Here is a 15,990-nt window from a genome sequence, read left to right as displayed (position 1 = left end):
TGCCCTACCCACAGGAGTCTCCCTGGAGCCCACTCTCCTTAGTCCACGTCTGTCTGAAAGGGCGCGTCTCACACTGCGTAAGGAGACGCACCTTGGCTTTCCCGTATTCCATGCCTGGGAATATTTCTAGAAGCCCCAAAGGGACTGAACATCTGAACAGGATAGAATGTTCTGGAGCCTGGGCCCTATCCAAACCGGTTCAGCGCCTGACAGAGAACCTGTCACACAGAGGTGCTCCATACAGAGGCTGCAAAGAAACAAATGAAAGTCAGGTTCTGTTAGCGCCTTCAGAGGGTGAGGGCCTGGGTACTGCTGTCCCCAGGCGAGACCAGGCAGAGAGTGAAGTCTACCCTGCCCTTCCAGTGAGGAATCTTCCGCATCTCCTCACACTCCCGCAGCTCTCTGTCACTGTCCTTATATTCTGGTGTGGCACTCAGTTTGGTGGCACCAACATCAGAGCTCAGCTCTGTGGGCTGCTCTACCAGTCTACAAATGAGGGCTATGATAAGGCCCATCCTGGGAGCTTCTGTAAGTCTTAAATGAGACGATCAAAAAAACACAGGAGAGGCGAGGGCTAGCACTATGTCTAGAACATGAGAAGTACTTAATAACTGGTAGAGTCTTTATGTTGCGGTTCATTTTTAATCTCTGTGTCTGTTTTCTCTTCTCGACTGTTATCTCCTGGAGGTACCTTAACGATCTCCAAATCCCTACTTTCTAGAACAACACACGTCGTGTGAATGGATGAATGAATGGTTTCTAACAATCTGCCCATCCATCTCATCAGGCCTATACTGTACGAGCAGCTTTCTTGCATCATGCCTAAAGAACAGAGAAACTAAGAAATTCAGGGCCTTATTCTTTGAGCCCTTGTTTCTGCCATGTGGCTCATGGATTGGCAGTGTTGGCAAAACCTAGAGATTGTTTGCAAGTCACTCTCAGGCCCTGGGCCAGACCTGTTGAACCGGAATCTGTTAGCACAATGGCCGTGTGATGCCTGCATACAAAGCACTGGATGGAACCAGTGATTCCTAATGTGGGCTGCATGCTGGAATCTCCTGGAAAATTTAGAAAATGAAGTGCTGCTGCCTGGATCCCACCCACAAAGAGTCCAAAGTCATCACCCTAGGCTGGGCATTGTAAAAATCTCCCCGGGTGGTTCTAAGAGGTGGCCAGGCCTGAGAACCATGGTCTGACTGAGCTCAGGTCCTGCGATGGCTTCTGCCCTGGGAGATGGTGAGAAACCACACAGTAGACCTTGGGAAGAGGCTTTGATGCATTGTCATTAGGGCGGGAAGCAGGGCTGGAAGTGACGGGCCTGGAAGGAAGCAGCTGTACGGTCTAAATCACAGGGCCATTCGCGTCGCTCCTTGAGTGCCAGGGAACAGGTGCTTCTCCCAAGGTGAAGATGGATTCATCTGATCACAACCACAGTTTGAGATGTCGCCTCTTTGCAGCCTGGCTTGGCTTCTAGGAGGAAATGACCCTTGGAAGTCCTTGTTTTTCTCACTTTTACCTTTCTGTGAGCTCTTCAAACTTACACTGCCATGGGAAGAGGACCCAGAAACAAATCATGTAGCCTGGGTAACACTGGTTTGTGTAAGATGCCTGGTAACACATCACAGTGTTCTCAGACTAAACACCAATGGGCTTGATTCTGAAGGTCACTGCGTAAACATGCTACCAGGGTGCTGTTAGACAGGTCCTTTAACCTTTCTGAGCCCTGATTTCCTCATCTGTACAATGGAAGGAGGGGAGGATAGTTTTTACTTCTCAGAATTGCTGTGAGGATTTCTTTAAAAAACGTGACTAGTAGTGTCTGGCACAGAATAAATGATAAGGAAGACATATTCATTGATCATAATTTGTACCCATCTGTCTCTGCGTCCCTAGCCTGGGGGCTCCCTGACAGGAGGTGTGGTTTTTCTATGTTGGACTCTCTCTCCCTACCACACAAGGTCTAGCACAGTGCCTGGTAACGATGTGGTGCTTAAGGAATGTTACACTTTTTATTTTTGTTTTTAAAGTTTAGAATATTAATACTAACATTACAATGAATAGTGTAGGTTGTTTTTTCAAATAATAGACACGTAATTAAATAGAAAAAAATGAAGCTTCTCCTCTTTTCTCCCCACTCAGAGTCCTTGTCAGAAGCAACCAGAGTTTGGTGTGTCCTCTTCCTGACCATATATAGCTTTTTAACATACGGAGACACATGCTCTTGCACACACATACAGTGTTTATTGGTTGACACACATGCTGGAGCCGGACTGCTGGTGTTTACCAACCATGTGACTGTGGGCAACTTAGTTTGCCTTAGTTTCCCCATCTACGAAAGTACCATCTCATAAGACTATGACAGGAGTTTGAATGAGTTCACGTTATAAAATGTTTAAGGTAACTCCTGGCACATAGTAATCTCTGTATCTGTCAGTTAAATAAAAAATCAACATCTAAGACGTCCTATATTAAGGCCTAACTTTTCTTTTAACTATATGAGAGGTCTTTAAAAAGTTCATAGAAGGGCTTTCTCACTTTCTCTCTTCTTCTCTCTGCCTCTATCCCCAACGAGCACAGGTGCCCTATAGCAAAAATTGTTTTAAAAAAGATTCATAGAAAGTACATAATGTGAAAAACTGCATGGATTTCAAAAAAACTTTTACACCCAAATAAACTCATTTTAATTTTACTTTTCCACAAATTTTTTGAATTCTGTCATATATTTTATAAAGTTTTTCATGCCAAAATATATTGATTGCTCTAATACTTTTTAATGGCTCCATAGAATTATATTTTGTGAATAAAACTTAATTTATGTAGCCATTTCCCAATTGATAGCCATTTAACATGCTTCCAGCTATTTCACTATTAAACACAATTTATAACTATTATAAATATATCCTTGCATATTTCTGGGAATATTTCTATAGAATTGATTCTCCCAAGTGGAGTTGTTAGGTCAAAGGATATATGCATGTAGAGTATTAGTTGATATTGTGAGAATTGCTATCCTAAACAGTGGAACTGATTTACTTCTCATGTGAATGTGCAAAAACGGCTATTTCCCCCACACCATTGCCCACATTGGAAATTTCAAATTTTTTCCCCATTCTGATGGTAGAAAAAAAATTAAACATGCACTACATGTGTGGATGAATATGTGTATAAAGAACAAAATGAGTGCACACGTGAATCAGGGGAACTTGGATTCACTGTTGAGACAGACTTACTGTGTGACCCCTCTCACCACCCTGTCCCCCAGCATGGTCTTCCTCCCACTGTGAGCTCTCTGTCCTCTCATCTCTGCCTGCAGCCTGATGGAGTGCGCGGCAGAACACCCGACCATTGCCAAGTCAGTGGAGAACTTCGTGAGCCTGGTCAAAGGCCTCCTGGAGAAGCTGCTGGACTACCGGGGCGTGATGACAGATGAGAGCAAAGACAACCGCATGAGCTGCACTGTGAACCTGCTGGTGCGTGGGGCTGCAGGGCCTCCCCATTCTTGGGTTGAACTGGGGTCCTGGAGGGACAAGGGCCTGGCTATGGGTCCCCTATTGCTTTTTCTAGGGAAGTAGGGACTTTGGAAATTAGACAGAGATGAGGTTGAATCCCTGTTCTGCCGCCTGCTAGCCCCATGTCTTAAAGCCAGTCACTTCAACTTTGTATGCCTCCATTTTCTTCTATATGATATGAAATCCATTTTCATACTGCACCTTCTTTCCATCACATAGATGGAAGGTGCAGTATTGATCAGTGAAGAGTATGGGCTTCAAAGTAACACAGTCCATGGGTTCTCATCCTACCTCTGAGAACAAAATGGACAAGGAAATGATCTGAAGTCTCAGCTGATTTGTGACGAAGGGGAAGTAGCAGTCCCAGTTGTGCAGTCCTAGCCCAGAGTTCATTGCTCTATGCATGCTAGTTCCCTTCTTCATATGGGATGGAGTAATACTAACTGGAATTTAGAGAAAGTTACCCGGGGCCAGGGTAACCAGAGCAGCTAATCCCCAGCCCTAGCTCATAGCCTATATTATGTGAGTTCCCATGGGCCAACTTTCAAGCCGCCTCTCTCAGGTATTCTGGAATTCTGTCAAGGACCAGGCAGTAGCAGCCTGGTGTTTTCTGCCCACATGTCAGCCCATGTTAAAATGGTTTAAGTGAATAAGGTTGGCCAAAAGACCATGTGATATTTGTTGCATCAATCCCCTTGCCATTCCCAATGGTCCAGAAATACAAATCTTGTCTCTGGGGTTCTGTTGTGTGGCCTCCTCTTACCCTAAGTGGACTCTTCTTCAGCAGCCTAGATATTGCCATTGATGTTTCAGAATGCTAAGGGGAGTTTAAAAATCCTCATTACAGCAAAAAGGAATCCAATGCTAATAACTTTACCAGACTCAATTTACATAAGAATCATGAAGAGAGGTTTTCCAGGAGTTAAGCAGTTTCTCTCCAAGAAGAGACAGAAGTTGGCCAAAGAAATTGACCTTCAATAATAAGAGTAAGAACAGGGAGAAGGTTTGTGACAGATAATTCTATAAGTAGTCAGACTCTACTAGTTTTTGTTTGTGACTTTTGTGGTATGAGAAGACCAAGATGGTGTAGGGAGGGAGGTGGCATCAGGAGAACAGATGTCTAATATGGTCTGCCACCCACTGTCAGTGTGCCCTGAACATGTCAGTCCCCCTTTCTCTGAGCTTCAGATGTACATGATTGCACTGGATTGAGCCAAGGCTTGCTTCTGGTATGGCTAAGAGATCGGATCAGGATCTCCTAGCTCAGAATTGCAAGCGTATGTTTAAGAATGCCACGAGATGGGTCCAGCAGTTAGCGTAATGGCTATGTCGCTGGACTCCCACATCATTGACCGTGGTTCGTGTCCTGGACCCGGTGGCTTAAAACTCACACCGGGCGTGTGTGCATGCATGCCCAAGATCCCCAGAGGAGTATGGAGGAGAAGGGATTGCGGCGTGGCCATCCCCCCGGGGGGTGATTTCTCGCTTTCTGTCTCTCTGTCTCTCTCTGTCTGTCTGGTGAGCACACGCGCCCTATAGCAAAAACCTCTCAAAAAAAAAAAAAAAAAAAAGAATGCCATGAGATTATCTCATGACGACCACTAGTCTGGATGACCCCTGAACTGGACTAGGGGCTGGGCTGTCTAGGTATTGCCAAGTTTTTGTGTTTTGGATAATAGAATCCCGTTGTAACTCTCAATGGTACTCTGTACCATTGGGAGTTGTGGCCTGTTACTCTTACTGGGATGCTGTTATTCCCTTTCCAACTCAAGTCCTTCTGAGTACTCCGCCTGAGCTTTTAAAGACCAAGCTGGGGTGCCTTTCCCAATGGACTTTGTCAAAGAAGACGGTACTAATCTTGGCCACCCACCTCTTAGTGCAGCAAATAACTGAATTATTCCTCATGATAGGATACTTCCCCTGATAACCTAAGGGTCAGGGAAGTGACTTTCCAAGTAGATTCCCCCAGTGAAACTGTGTGACACATTCAGGAAAGTAAATTTCTTGCTCTCAGCTCAGGGTGCCCAGGTAGGAAATAGCAATCTCCCTCTCATACCCATTATTACACTCTCCACCTCTGCTGCTGTGCAAAGAAAAACACTCATCAGTACTTTTCTTCCCCTACCTAGAATTTCTACAAAGATAACAACAGGGAAGAGATGTACATAAGGTAAGATTTTTATTTTCTGAAACCCAGACCTGCTGTGTCACCCCCTGCTCAGTATCTATCAATGGCTCCTCACTGCCTTTCGGACAGAATTTAAACTTCTCTTCTTGACGCTCAGGCCCTGTGTGTTCTGATTGCTATCAGTTCCCCCAGATTCAACTCCTTCCATTCCTGCCGTCAACCCCTTGAAACCACATGGAGTTTTCTGACCTGACTGTACTGCTGTATCTACAGAGCATGCTTTCCTTAAGAGTAAAAAATCTCGTGGGTTGAGCAGATGGGTTGCACTAGCATTTGTTTCAGAGCTGGAGTGTCAGGCCCAAGTAAGACCATTGGTTAGCCCAGTTTTAAAGGAAAACAAAAACAAAAACAAAACCAAGATGCACGATGCCTGCATCTTTGTAGATATTTAAAATATATTTATTTGAATGTCGACCATGAAAGGATATGGGGGACATTAGCTTGGAGCAAAGAACTCCTTTATCAGTTTTTCTTAGAATCTCATATTTTTTTCTGCAAAGTTTATTTATTATTGTGTTTTTACTCATTATGAAAATAATGCATACTTGTTATCAAAACAAAACAAAAAACTCTTAAACTGCAGATAGGCAAAATGAAAAAAAATGAAATGAATTCCCATAATCTGTACATATTTTCATATCTTTTTGTATTTATATATATATCAAACTCAATGCATGTATATTTTTTGCAAAAGTGGAATTATATTACTCATAATTCAGTCTTTGTTTCTCCTTTAAACTTGAAAACAATTCCATGTCAACAGATGTATTTCAACATCATGTTTAATGAAACTATAAACTTTCCTTTCTGGAATGTACCATAATTTATAGAGCCAATCCTATATCGATGAACATTTAGGTTGTTTGCAACTTTTTTCTACAATAAATAGCATGATGATAAAATTCTTGGACATATACCTTTGTATATGACCTTGTCCCTGAGGTAGGATCAACCAGAAGTTAAGGAACAAGATATTTACAAGAATTTTTTTTTATTTTTATTATCATCATAATCTTCTTTATATTACATTGAATTACATATAACTTTACATTGACTTCCATTGCTTTTTCAAAAGGGAATGCCATGCATGTCAGTCAATACAGAGACATCAATCTCCCCGCTTTATCATTCAATGTCTTTTCCATGCTTTTCCCAATAATTATTATTATTATTATAATTTTTTAAAACAGTCAATCACTATTTCTCATTTTGCTTGTTAAAAGACTTCACCCATCATGAAATACTTCCCAGACCAGTCCAGTTGAGAATACTATACACGTCATCATCAACAGATAATAAACCATATCTGTTTCTCACTAACATCCTCTCTATTGTTAACTTGCTATCTTTCTCTATCCTCTTCTCTCTTTTTTTTTAGTTTATTTTTTATTATAATTTTTTTCCCATCACAACACACAAATGAATTTTCCATCCAAAATACACTGTGCATTGGCTCAATCAAGCCCGTCAACATATATGTTCTCAGCAAATGATTTCCCAATTCTTGTGTTCTGCATACCTTGCCTTTTGTTTTGCCATCCTAGATTCCCCATCCCCCTCCCTCTGTTATGACCCATCCTCCTCCCACATTGTCCCTGTCATCCCCGATTGCCCTCCGTGCCTCACCCCTCCCCAAATGATCTGTCAGTGATCTTAATTAGTCTAAGTCTCTCCAATAGTTATCACAGCTGACACATGCCTCTACATGAACTCAAGTCTGACTTTAGGCCTAAACCCCATTGGGTAAAAAGAGCATACTATAAAGTTTTTTTTTTATAGTTTATTTTTTATTATAATTTTTTTTTTCCCATCGCAACACTCAAATGAATTTTCCATCCAATATATACTGTGCGTTGGCTCAATCAAGCACGTCAACATATATGTTCTCAGCAAATAATTTCCCAATTCTTGTGTCCTGCATACCTTGCCTTTTGTTTTACCATCCTAGATTCCCCATCCCCCTCCCTCTGTTATGACCCATCCTCCTCCCACATTGTCCCTGTCATCCCCGATTGCCCTCCGTGCCTCACCCCTCCCCAAATGATCTGTCAGTGATCTTAATTAGTCTAAGTCTCTCCAATAGTTATCACAGCTGACACATGCCTATACATGAACTCAAGTCTGACTTTAGGCCTAAACCCCATTGGGTAAAAAGAGCATACTATAAAGTAGAACCCAACTGGGCCCATAGCGCTCACTGCAGCCATCAAATATCCATTTTTTTTTTAAAATGGTACGAATAGTTTTACCGTTTTCTTTTTTTTTTTTGTTACCTAACATTCATTCCCTGAGCATTATCACAGCGTACTACATGTAATTTCGCATCTAGAATAGATTGCACAGTGACCTAATCCAGCATGTTATCATCAATAATATTCCATTTCTACTTTCTTGCTTATGCACATATATATATATGTTTTTTTCCCCTCTTCCTCTTTTTTTTTTATTTTTTTTTCCTATGTTTGTCCCTCTGCCCTGTCTCACTCTCCCATTACAATATCCCTGCTATATACAGTTGTCTTCCAGAAGAGTTATTGAAAAAGTGATACATACAAGTAAAGGGAGAGAGGCCACGAGTTCCAATTATCAGCTCATAAAGTTTTTGACAATAGGGAGCATAGATTCTATTCAGGGTTGGATTAAGGGAGGGTCTCCTGCAGATCCACAAGTGTAGGTGAGTCTCCAGGGAATGCAGTTTCAGGAAAGCAGTTCTGGTACGCAGGGATGATTATCAGCTGATGCGGCACAGCAGTCATCTTGTAGTTACCAGGAATGGTGTTGTGGGGATCTGCAGTGTGAGTTGTCCTTGGGTATCTGGCTTCCTTAAGAATGGCAGAGTAGTTCTTGTTTTCCCCTGAGGTAATGCAGGGCTGGTAACTATCATCTTCTCAAGTTGCAAGTTCTTCAACCTTGTTTTCGGCCTCCGGGCCATCCAGCGCTGGAGAGGCCAGGGAGGCCGGCCCCCCAGCCGCAGGGCCCCCGGAGGGGGGCCGGCCGTTCTGGTGCGCCTTTACAAGAATTTTTAACACATTGTCAAAAGGTAGAGATTCTAAGTCTAAACTCACTCTGCCATTACTGTAGATAATTAAGTATTTATTTTAGAATTTTTCTAGAAATAGCTATCATTTAAAAAAAAGAATAATCAATAGGTTATCCTAAGCTTTAGGCTGTTTATAATATCATTAAGCAAAACTTTGGGATCTGAAGGAGCTCGGGTCTTCACCTTGTTTTTTCTGTGTCTCTGGGTAAATTTCTCAGCTTCTCTGGGTTGAAGATTCCCTATCTGTAGAATGTTTCCATTTTACCTTCTGTTTGGAGGATTAAATGAGATACTATAGGTAATGTGCTTGACACATGGTTCCTTCCCTCCAATCTCTTTTCTCCTCTTCCTGTTTTAGAAGCACAGATGACAAATCCCAGACCTCCACAGGCTTTGGCAATTTGAGACATATAGTAATCTAGGAAAACCACATTTGTCTAAATCAGACATTGCAAACAAAATAGAGTCTGAAAACCTGCTCTGTTTGGCAGGCAGAGTACTTAAACACATTTTTAAATTGGGGCCAAAAATTTTAAATCTAGAGATTTTACACAAAAATTAAAATTTCCTTCTTCTCCTGGAAAACTAAGAAGGTGTAGCAACACTGGACTGTCATTCTGTCCTGACATGCATTGCCTGGTCTGGGTGGGGGCAACCCTTTCAGACATGACTGGAGTGTTGTCTCCAATCTCTGTTGACCTTCGTCCTGTTCACCTCACACAAGCATCTGGCATGAGGGGGTGTTTGATTTAGATATCCCTGGTTGAGTTCACTAGGGTATCTTCTTCCAGGCTCTTTAGCAAACCATCAAACCCTATAGTTAACAAAGGAGAGGAGAGGGCACCTTGACCAATTAAGGAATTGAAAGTAGCAGGGACACAACCCCCTTGGGATGCTCTTCCAAAATTTTTGGACCCAGTCATCTAGGGGTGTAAGAGATAAAAAATGGGAAGAACACAATATGGCAGGATTAAGCCAGGTATGCACACACATGGTTTCTAAATTCTAAACCTCATGGAGGCCATGAACAATCTTACCAACAGTTATAGTCCATCCCTTTTTTTGGAAGTAGAAATAGCTAGGGTTGAAACCTGCTTCTACCTATTTTGGGTTCTTATTTTTGTGAGATTTTGTTTTTTGTTGTTATTGTTTGTTTGTTTTTTAGATTTTTGCCATAAAGCATGTGTGCTCATCAGAGAAAGAGAGAAGGGAAAAGTGAAAAATCACCTCCTTGTTGGGATGGCCATGCTTCAACCCCTTTTCCATTTTCCTTTCAGCATTTGAGCATACACACACACACATACTCAGCGTGATTTTCAAGCCACTGGGTCTGGGATTTGAACTGTGATTGGCTATGTAAAAGTTCAGTACCTTAACCACTATGCTACCTGCTGGCCCCTAGTTCTTCTTCTTTAACATAGGTTTCCATTTTTACATCTTAAACACATTGTTGAGAGGGTGCATTGATACAATACATAATATTAAGCACCTGTTTGTTGAATGAATGAATGAACAAATCTTTCTGCCAGGATGCTCTCCTGCTCATCCCCTTCACCTTTAGATACCAGCTCACCTGTCATGCTGTGGAAATCTTCCTGGAAGCCCCTCCTCTCTCCACCTGAATAAATCCTGCTCTCCCAGCACTGTGGACTTCTTCACAGCATTTATCACAACTGTATTTTCAATGATTTATTTGATTATTTGATTCACATCTGTCTTCTTTCCTAGACTCTAAACCCTGAACCCTGAGAATGGTGTCTGCTTTTGCTGCCCCTTATCTCTAGTGCCTGGCACACCCTGGGTATTCAGAATAGCTTTGCTGAATGAATAAATGAATGCACAAGAGATCACTGGGTCTTCCTGGCTTACTAGCTATTAAATAACCACTAAGTGACTTTTCTTCCCTTCAGATTTTTAACAGTTTGTACCCTGAGGTCAGGCTCACTGCCCTCATAGGCATTTTATGTGGCCAGGACATTGAGCATTAGCTCCTCTGGTGAGCTCTGTGCAAAATGCCCTTCTTATAACAGGAACCAAAGCCAGGCACTGAGAGCCTGAGAAAGGTCCCCAGGGTAAGACAGTGGGTCAGGGGGAATCCTGGCACCATGGTGAACAGCACCTGTCCTCTCAGGGGAGTGAGTAAGCATCTTCCCTTCACCAAATTACCAAGAGTTGGTAAATCAGTACTCCCAAGAACACACAAGTCACCAAAGCTGTTCTTTGACTCTGGATTGTGTTTCCAACAATGGCAAGAGAGAACGTTTTGTAGAAGAGCCTGGTTCACAGTGGTAATCGTTAACAGTTATTATTGCTCAGTGCGGGCTATGGGCTAATCACTTGCAGGGCATGCTCACATGTACGCAGCAGTGCGAGCTGTCTCTTATGGACCCTTTTACATGTCACACACATCCTGTTTGGCCCTTTATATGCCCAGCAACTCTCTAGGTAAGTTCTGTGAATGTTTCCACTTTACAGATGAGCAAACAAGGGCACGGAGATGTTAATTCACTGACCCTTAATATGTGGGGGTCTTAAAAAAGTTCATATATGTTATGAAAAAAAACTCAGTATGGTTTTAAAAAAATTTGTGCACCAAAATGAACTTGTATTTTAATTCCATTTTTTCATGAACTTTTTAAAGTCCTTTAGTACCTATTATGGGTCCATTACCTAATAATTTACCCAAACTCTCTTCCTTTGCTCTTGTTCCTGTCTAATTCCCCTCAATTATATTGTCACCTCAGGGTTCTTAACTGGGATATTGCTTTGCAAAGGGATGGGAGATGGTAATGGTTAGATAGCAGATTCTCCCTGCTGATAGCTCAAGGCCTCCACATGAATATCCATTTTTTAGTCCCTGATCCATTTTCTTCTATTACCAGAAAAAGCGCTTCCTTTACACCCAGAGAGCACTAACGATGGAGTTGAGTCCCTTTACAGTTGCTATGGCTTGTTCACGCTCCTGGAATTGTACAACAATTAGGAGTGGGGTCATGTCCCAGCTCTTCCATTACTAGCACATAACTTCTGAGAAGTCCTTTGTCTCTCCTTCTTTTATTTCTCGTCATCTGGCACTGGCCAGGCCCTTCGATATCAAGTTGAATGTCGGCCATACCTAACTGGAATGTACCTAATTTCTCCTGGCCATAGTTTTCTCATCTGAAAAATGGGAATCTTCAACAGACCTATCTCATAGGGTTGTCATAAGGATTAAATAATCTAAGACATTTAAAATACTTAATGTACCTAGTACCTAGCATGCACTAAATGTCCAGCAAATGCTAGGCCCCCTGCAGGGACTGCTTAGCTCAGGTGGGAACTTTTCTTGGACTCGGAGAGGTATCTGGCTGTTCTGTATGGCCCCTATCTGTCCCGACCTCCTTTTCACTGCATGTGGTTGCTCAGCATATTTGCCCTAAACAGGTACCTGTACAAACTCCGTGATCTCCACCTGGACTGTGACAATTACACAGAGGCTGCCTACACGCTCCTTCTCCACACCTGGCTTCTCAAGGTAATATCCCTTTGGATGGAGGGAGATTCATGCCAGGATCCCCACGGGGTCTTGACAGCAAGATGAAGTGGGAAAAAAAAAAACAGCCAAATAAATACTGTTTGTCTCTGTGTCCCCAAACCCTTGACCTTGTTGCATGCTTTTCTGTACCTGATTACATAAGGTTTTGAGTGACCTTCAAACCCAGCAATGAAAATAACCCCCCGAGTTAGGTTTTGCAGTTTTATGGAACATCAAACTGTTATCACTATAAATCATTAGCATTCCCACCGAGCTGCTTTCCTCTCTTGAAAACTTTGCTGTGGCTAGACAAAGTCAGAATGATTTCCTTTGGCTTTTGAAGAGCTGGGAGCGTATTTCATAGGGGTTTGGAGAAAATCCCTACAAACTACATGCAGTAAGCCAATAGAGAATCAAACGACTGCAACTCGGCAAAAACCAAGAGGTACCCCACAAATGGAAATTCCAAACCATCACCTCTCTGACCACTGACATGCCGAGCTGCAGGGCATTTGCAGTGAGCTTTGCCTTGCTCCTCATCAATGCAGTCTTAGTATTTCATGTTCTCCTGTTTGTCTCTTCTGGGACTGTGGTGCTTCCTGAAGGGCCACATCCCAAATCCTGGGTCTTCATGCTCCATGAGTGCAGCCCCCTAGCCCCAGTGGTTCTGCAAGTCTTCAGAACCAGGCTGAATTTGGGAGAGAGGGAAAGAAGGAGAAGACAGGACCTAGGGAAGGTGGTTTCTGCTCTTGGCAGCCTCCTGACCCGTGTGACTCTGTGTCTTCTCTTCACAGTGGTCAGATGAGCAGTGTGCGTCGCAAGTCATGCAGACCGGCCAGCAGCACCCCCAGACCCACCGGCAGCTGAAAGAGACACTCTACGAGATCATCATAGGTTACTTTGACAAAGGAAAGGTAATTTGTCCCTGCCCCTACTGCTTCTCTGGGCCCCTGGGAAGGGCAGTTCTTATCCTCTACATCCAATCCCGGCTCAGGTCAGGTCAACAATCCTTCCAAATCTGAAATCTGGTCACTTCTTTCCATCGTCCCTCTATCTCCATTCCTCCATTCTTGTCCCCTCCTCCCAAGGTATCAGTCGATATCACTCACCTGGATATTGTGATGAGCCCTAAGCAGTTTCCCTGCTTCCTCTCTTGCCCCCGAAAATCCATGCTCCATATAGCAAACAGAGTGATAATAAAACATATATTGGATTGGGGCCAGCAGGTGGTATAGTGGTTAAGGCACTGGTTTCCCACATGGTCAGCCATAGCTTGAGTCCTGGACCTGGCAGCATGAAAATCTCACCAGGCTCATGTGCATACATGTCAAAAATCCTGAGAAAAGACTGGAGGAGAAGGGATTGCAGTGTGCCCATCACCCCTTGGGGGTGATTTCTCAGTTTCCTTCTCTCTGTCTCTCTAGTGAGTACATGTGCCCTATGGCAAAAAAAAAAAAAAAAAAAAAAAAGCAAAACATATATTGGATCATGCTGTTCCCCTCTTACAATCACCCTAGTGGCTCCCCCATTTCATTTAGAATAAATTACATAACTCCCCCTGATCTGAGTCCCCACATGACTGTACCCTGACTACCTCTCATTTTATCCCTGCTGGGTTCTCTCTGACTCACATGCTCTATGCCAAGCTCTTTTTGACCTCAGGGCCTTCGCACTTACTTGCCCCAGCTGGAGCATTCCTCACCCACCACGTCCCACTGGAAGGCTGGCTTCTCTCACTCAGGGCTTTGCTCAGATGTTGTACCCTTAAGGAGTCTCTCCCTGACTGCCCCACAGAGTCACAGCACCCTGCCCCAAGTTATCCTTAGTGCTTCTTGAAAGTGCTTATCGCCAGCAGGCAGCATCCAGCTCATGTCGTGTTTACATGTGCATTACCTGGCCCCCCACTTTACAATGCCATGTCTGCTGCTGAACACCCTGTGGTTAGAACAGAGCCTGATACTCAGGGCCCAGTAAATACGGAGAACTTCAGAGTTCATGGGAAAATGGAATTAAAAGATAAAATACAAAATACAAAACTTTCGTTTTCAGCATCAGCTCCATCTCATTCAAGACACTGTGTAAGGGCTGATCCCAGTCGTTTAGTCTATCCCTCAAAGACTGAGGTCTTGGTAATCTAACTCAGGTCAGTGCATCTGTTTTACATTGTTACCTGAAAAAACAATGGTTATCCCTTAAAGATTTTTTTAAGATGATGAAGCAAAAAGAAGTCAGAAGGAGCCAAATCAGGAATGTAAGGCAGATAACTAATGATTTCCCATCAAAACTTTCAGGACCGACAGCCCAATGCCATGCATAGAAAGCCACAGCCAACTGTGGTTTTAGTCCCAGCCTCAGAGGCTTGGGAAACACATTGAGCATGTGCACATGCCTGCCAGGGATCCTACTAGAAAGGAGAAATGAAGGAAAGGGGGCTGCAGCATGATCACTCCCCATGTCTGGTTACGGAGTCGGGGGAGGAATGTCTTGTTCTCTCTCTCTCTCTCTTTCTCTCTCTCTCTTTTTTTTTTTCAAGAGGTTTTTGCTATAGGGCGCGTATGCTCGCAAGAAAGATGGAGAGACAGAAAGTGAGAAATCACTCCCCAGGGGGGATGGCCACACTGCAATCCTTTCTCCTCATCCTCCTCTTGGGATCTTGAGCATGTACGCACACGTGCCCAGCATGAGTTTAAACCACCGGGTCCAGGATTTGAATCACAGTCAAATACATGGGAGTCCAGCGACATAGCTATTATGCCAACTGCTGGTCCCAAGTCTTGTTCTCTTTTACAAGTGCATGCAAAACAAAACAAAATAAGAATTATCACAACATTGCTCTTGTTTGCTGTGGTAGGGGACTCTCTGGTAAAGCTTTCCCAGGACTTTCTGCTAAAGCTTTAACTGTTTCTAAACACTCTCATGGTAAGCTGGTGTTATCATTCTTTGGTACTGCAGAAAGTCAGCAGGCAGAATGCCTCGAGCCATGAACTTTGCTCTGGACTGGTCCACTTTTGCTTTGGCTGGACTGCTTCTAGGTCTTGGTAACCATTGCTTTGATTGTGCTTTGTCTTCGTGATCGTACTGATAAAGCCACACATTATCTCCTGTCACAGTTCTTCAAAGAAATGCTTAGGATCTTGAATCCATTTTTTTTAATTGCTACTGAAAGCTTTGTTCTTGTCTGCGCTAATGGGAGTGCAACAATTTTGACATTCTTTGATCAGAAAGTGTGTTCAGCTTAGTTTTTTAATCAAAATTGTGTAATCTGGACTGATTATGTTTATTATGTTGGCTGTTATTCCTTTTTGAATATTTTTTTTTCTTATTGCCAGAGGACACATAAACTCACCAGAGTGAATTTATCACTTAATGGGCATGGCCATGCCACAACCCTTTTCTCCCATTCCTCCTTTGCGTTAGGATTTTGAAAACACATGAATGCAAACCCAGTGTGTTTCTCAGGTCACTGGGGCCAGGATTTGAACTGTGGTTGGCCATGTGTGATCTAGCTTCCTTAACCACTGTACTTTGGGGCCGGCCGGCCTGCCTTCCGGCCTGCCTTCCTGCCGGCCTGCCTTCCTTCCTTCCTTCCTTCCTTCCTTCCATCCTTCCTTCCTTCTTTCCTTCTTTTCACGTTTATTTGTTTATTCCATGAGCTAGACAAAAAGAGAAGAAAGACGAAGATGCAGTACCCCTCAACAAGGTCTTGATGCCATGATCCACTGCATCATGGGCATGCGCA

General features: G+C 43.2%; 1 protein-coding gene across 1 annotated transcript in view; it reads left to right on the top strand.

The window, feature by feature from the left end:
* The window catches only part of DOCK2 (dedicator of cytokinesis 2), a 445,944-nt gene that overhangs the window by 392,752 nt on the left and 37,202 nt on the right, over positions 1–15,990 (top strand). Inside the window, 4 exon segments of the mRNA XM_014587766.2 lie at positions 3,314–3,470; positions 5,639–5,679; positions 12,161–12,251; positions 13,046–13,165. Coding sequence (XP_014443252.1) covers positions 3,314–3,470; positions 5,639–5,679; positions 12,161–12,251; positions 13,046–13,165 — 409 coding nt within the window.

The sequence above is a fragment of the Tupaia chinensis genome, unplaced genomic scaffold, assembly GCF_000334495.1.
Source record: "Tupaia chinensis unplaced genomic scaffold, TupChi_1.0 Scaffold000234_1, whole genome shotgun sequence".
Lineage (NCBI taxonomy): Eukaryota > Metazoa > Chordata > Mammalia > Scandentia > Tupaiidae > Tupaia > Tupaia belangeri.
Note: the sequence above shows the minus strand (reverse complement) of the source record. Positions and strands in the feature narration are given on the sequence as shown.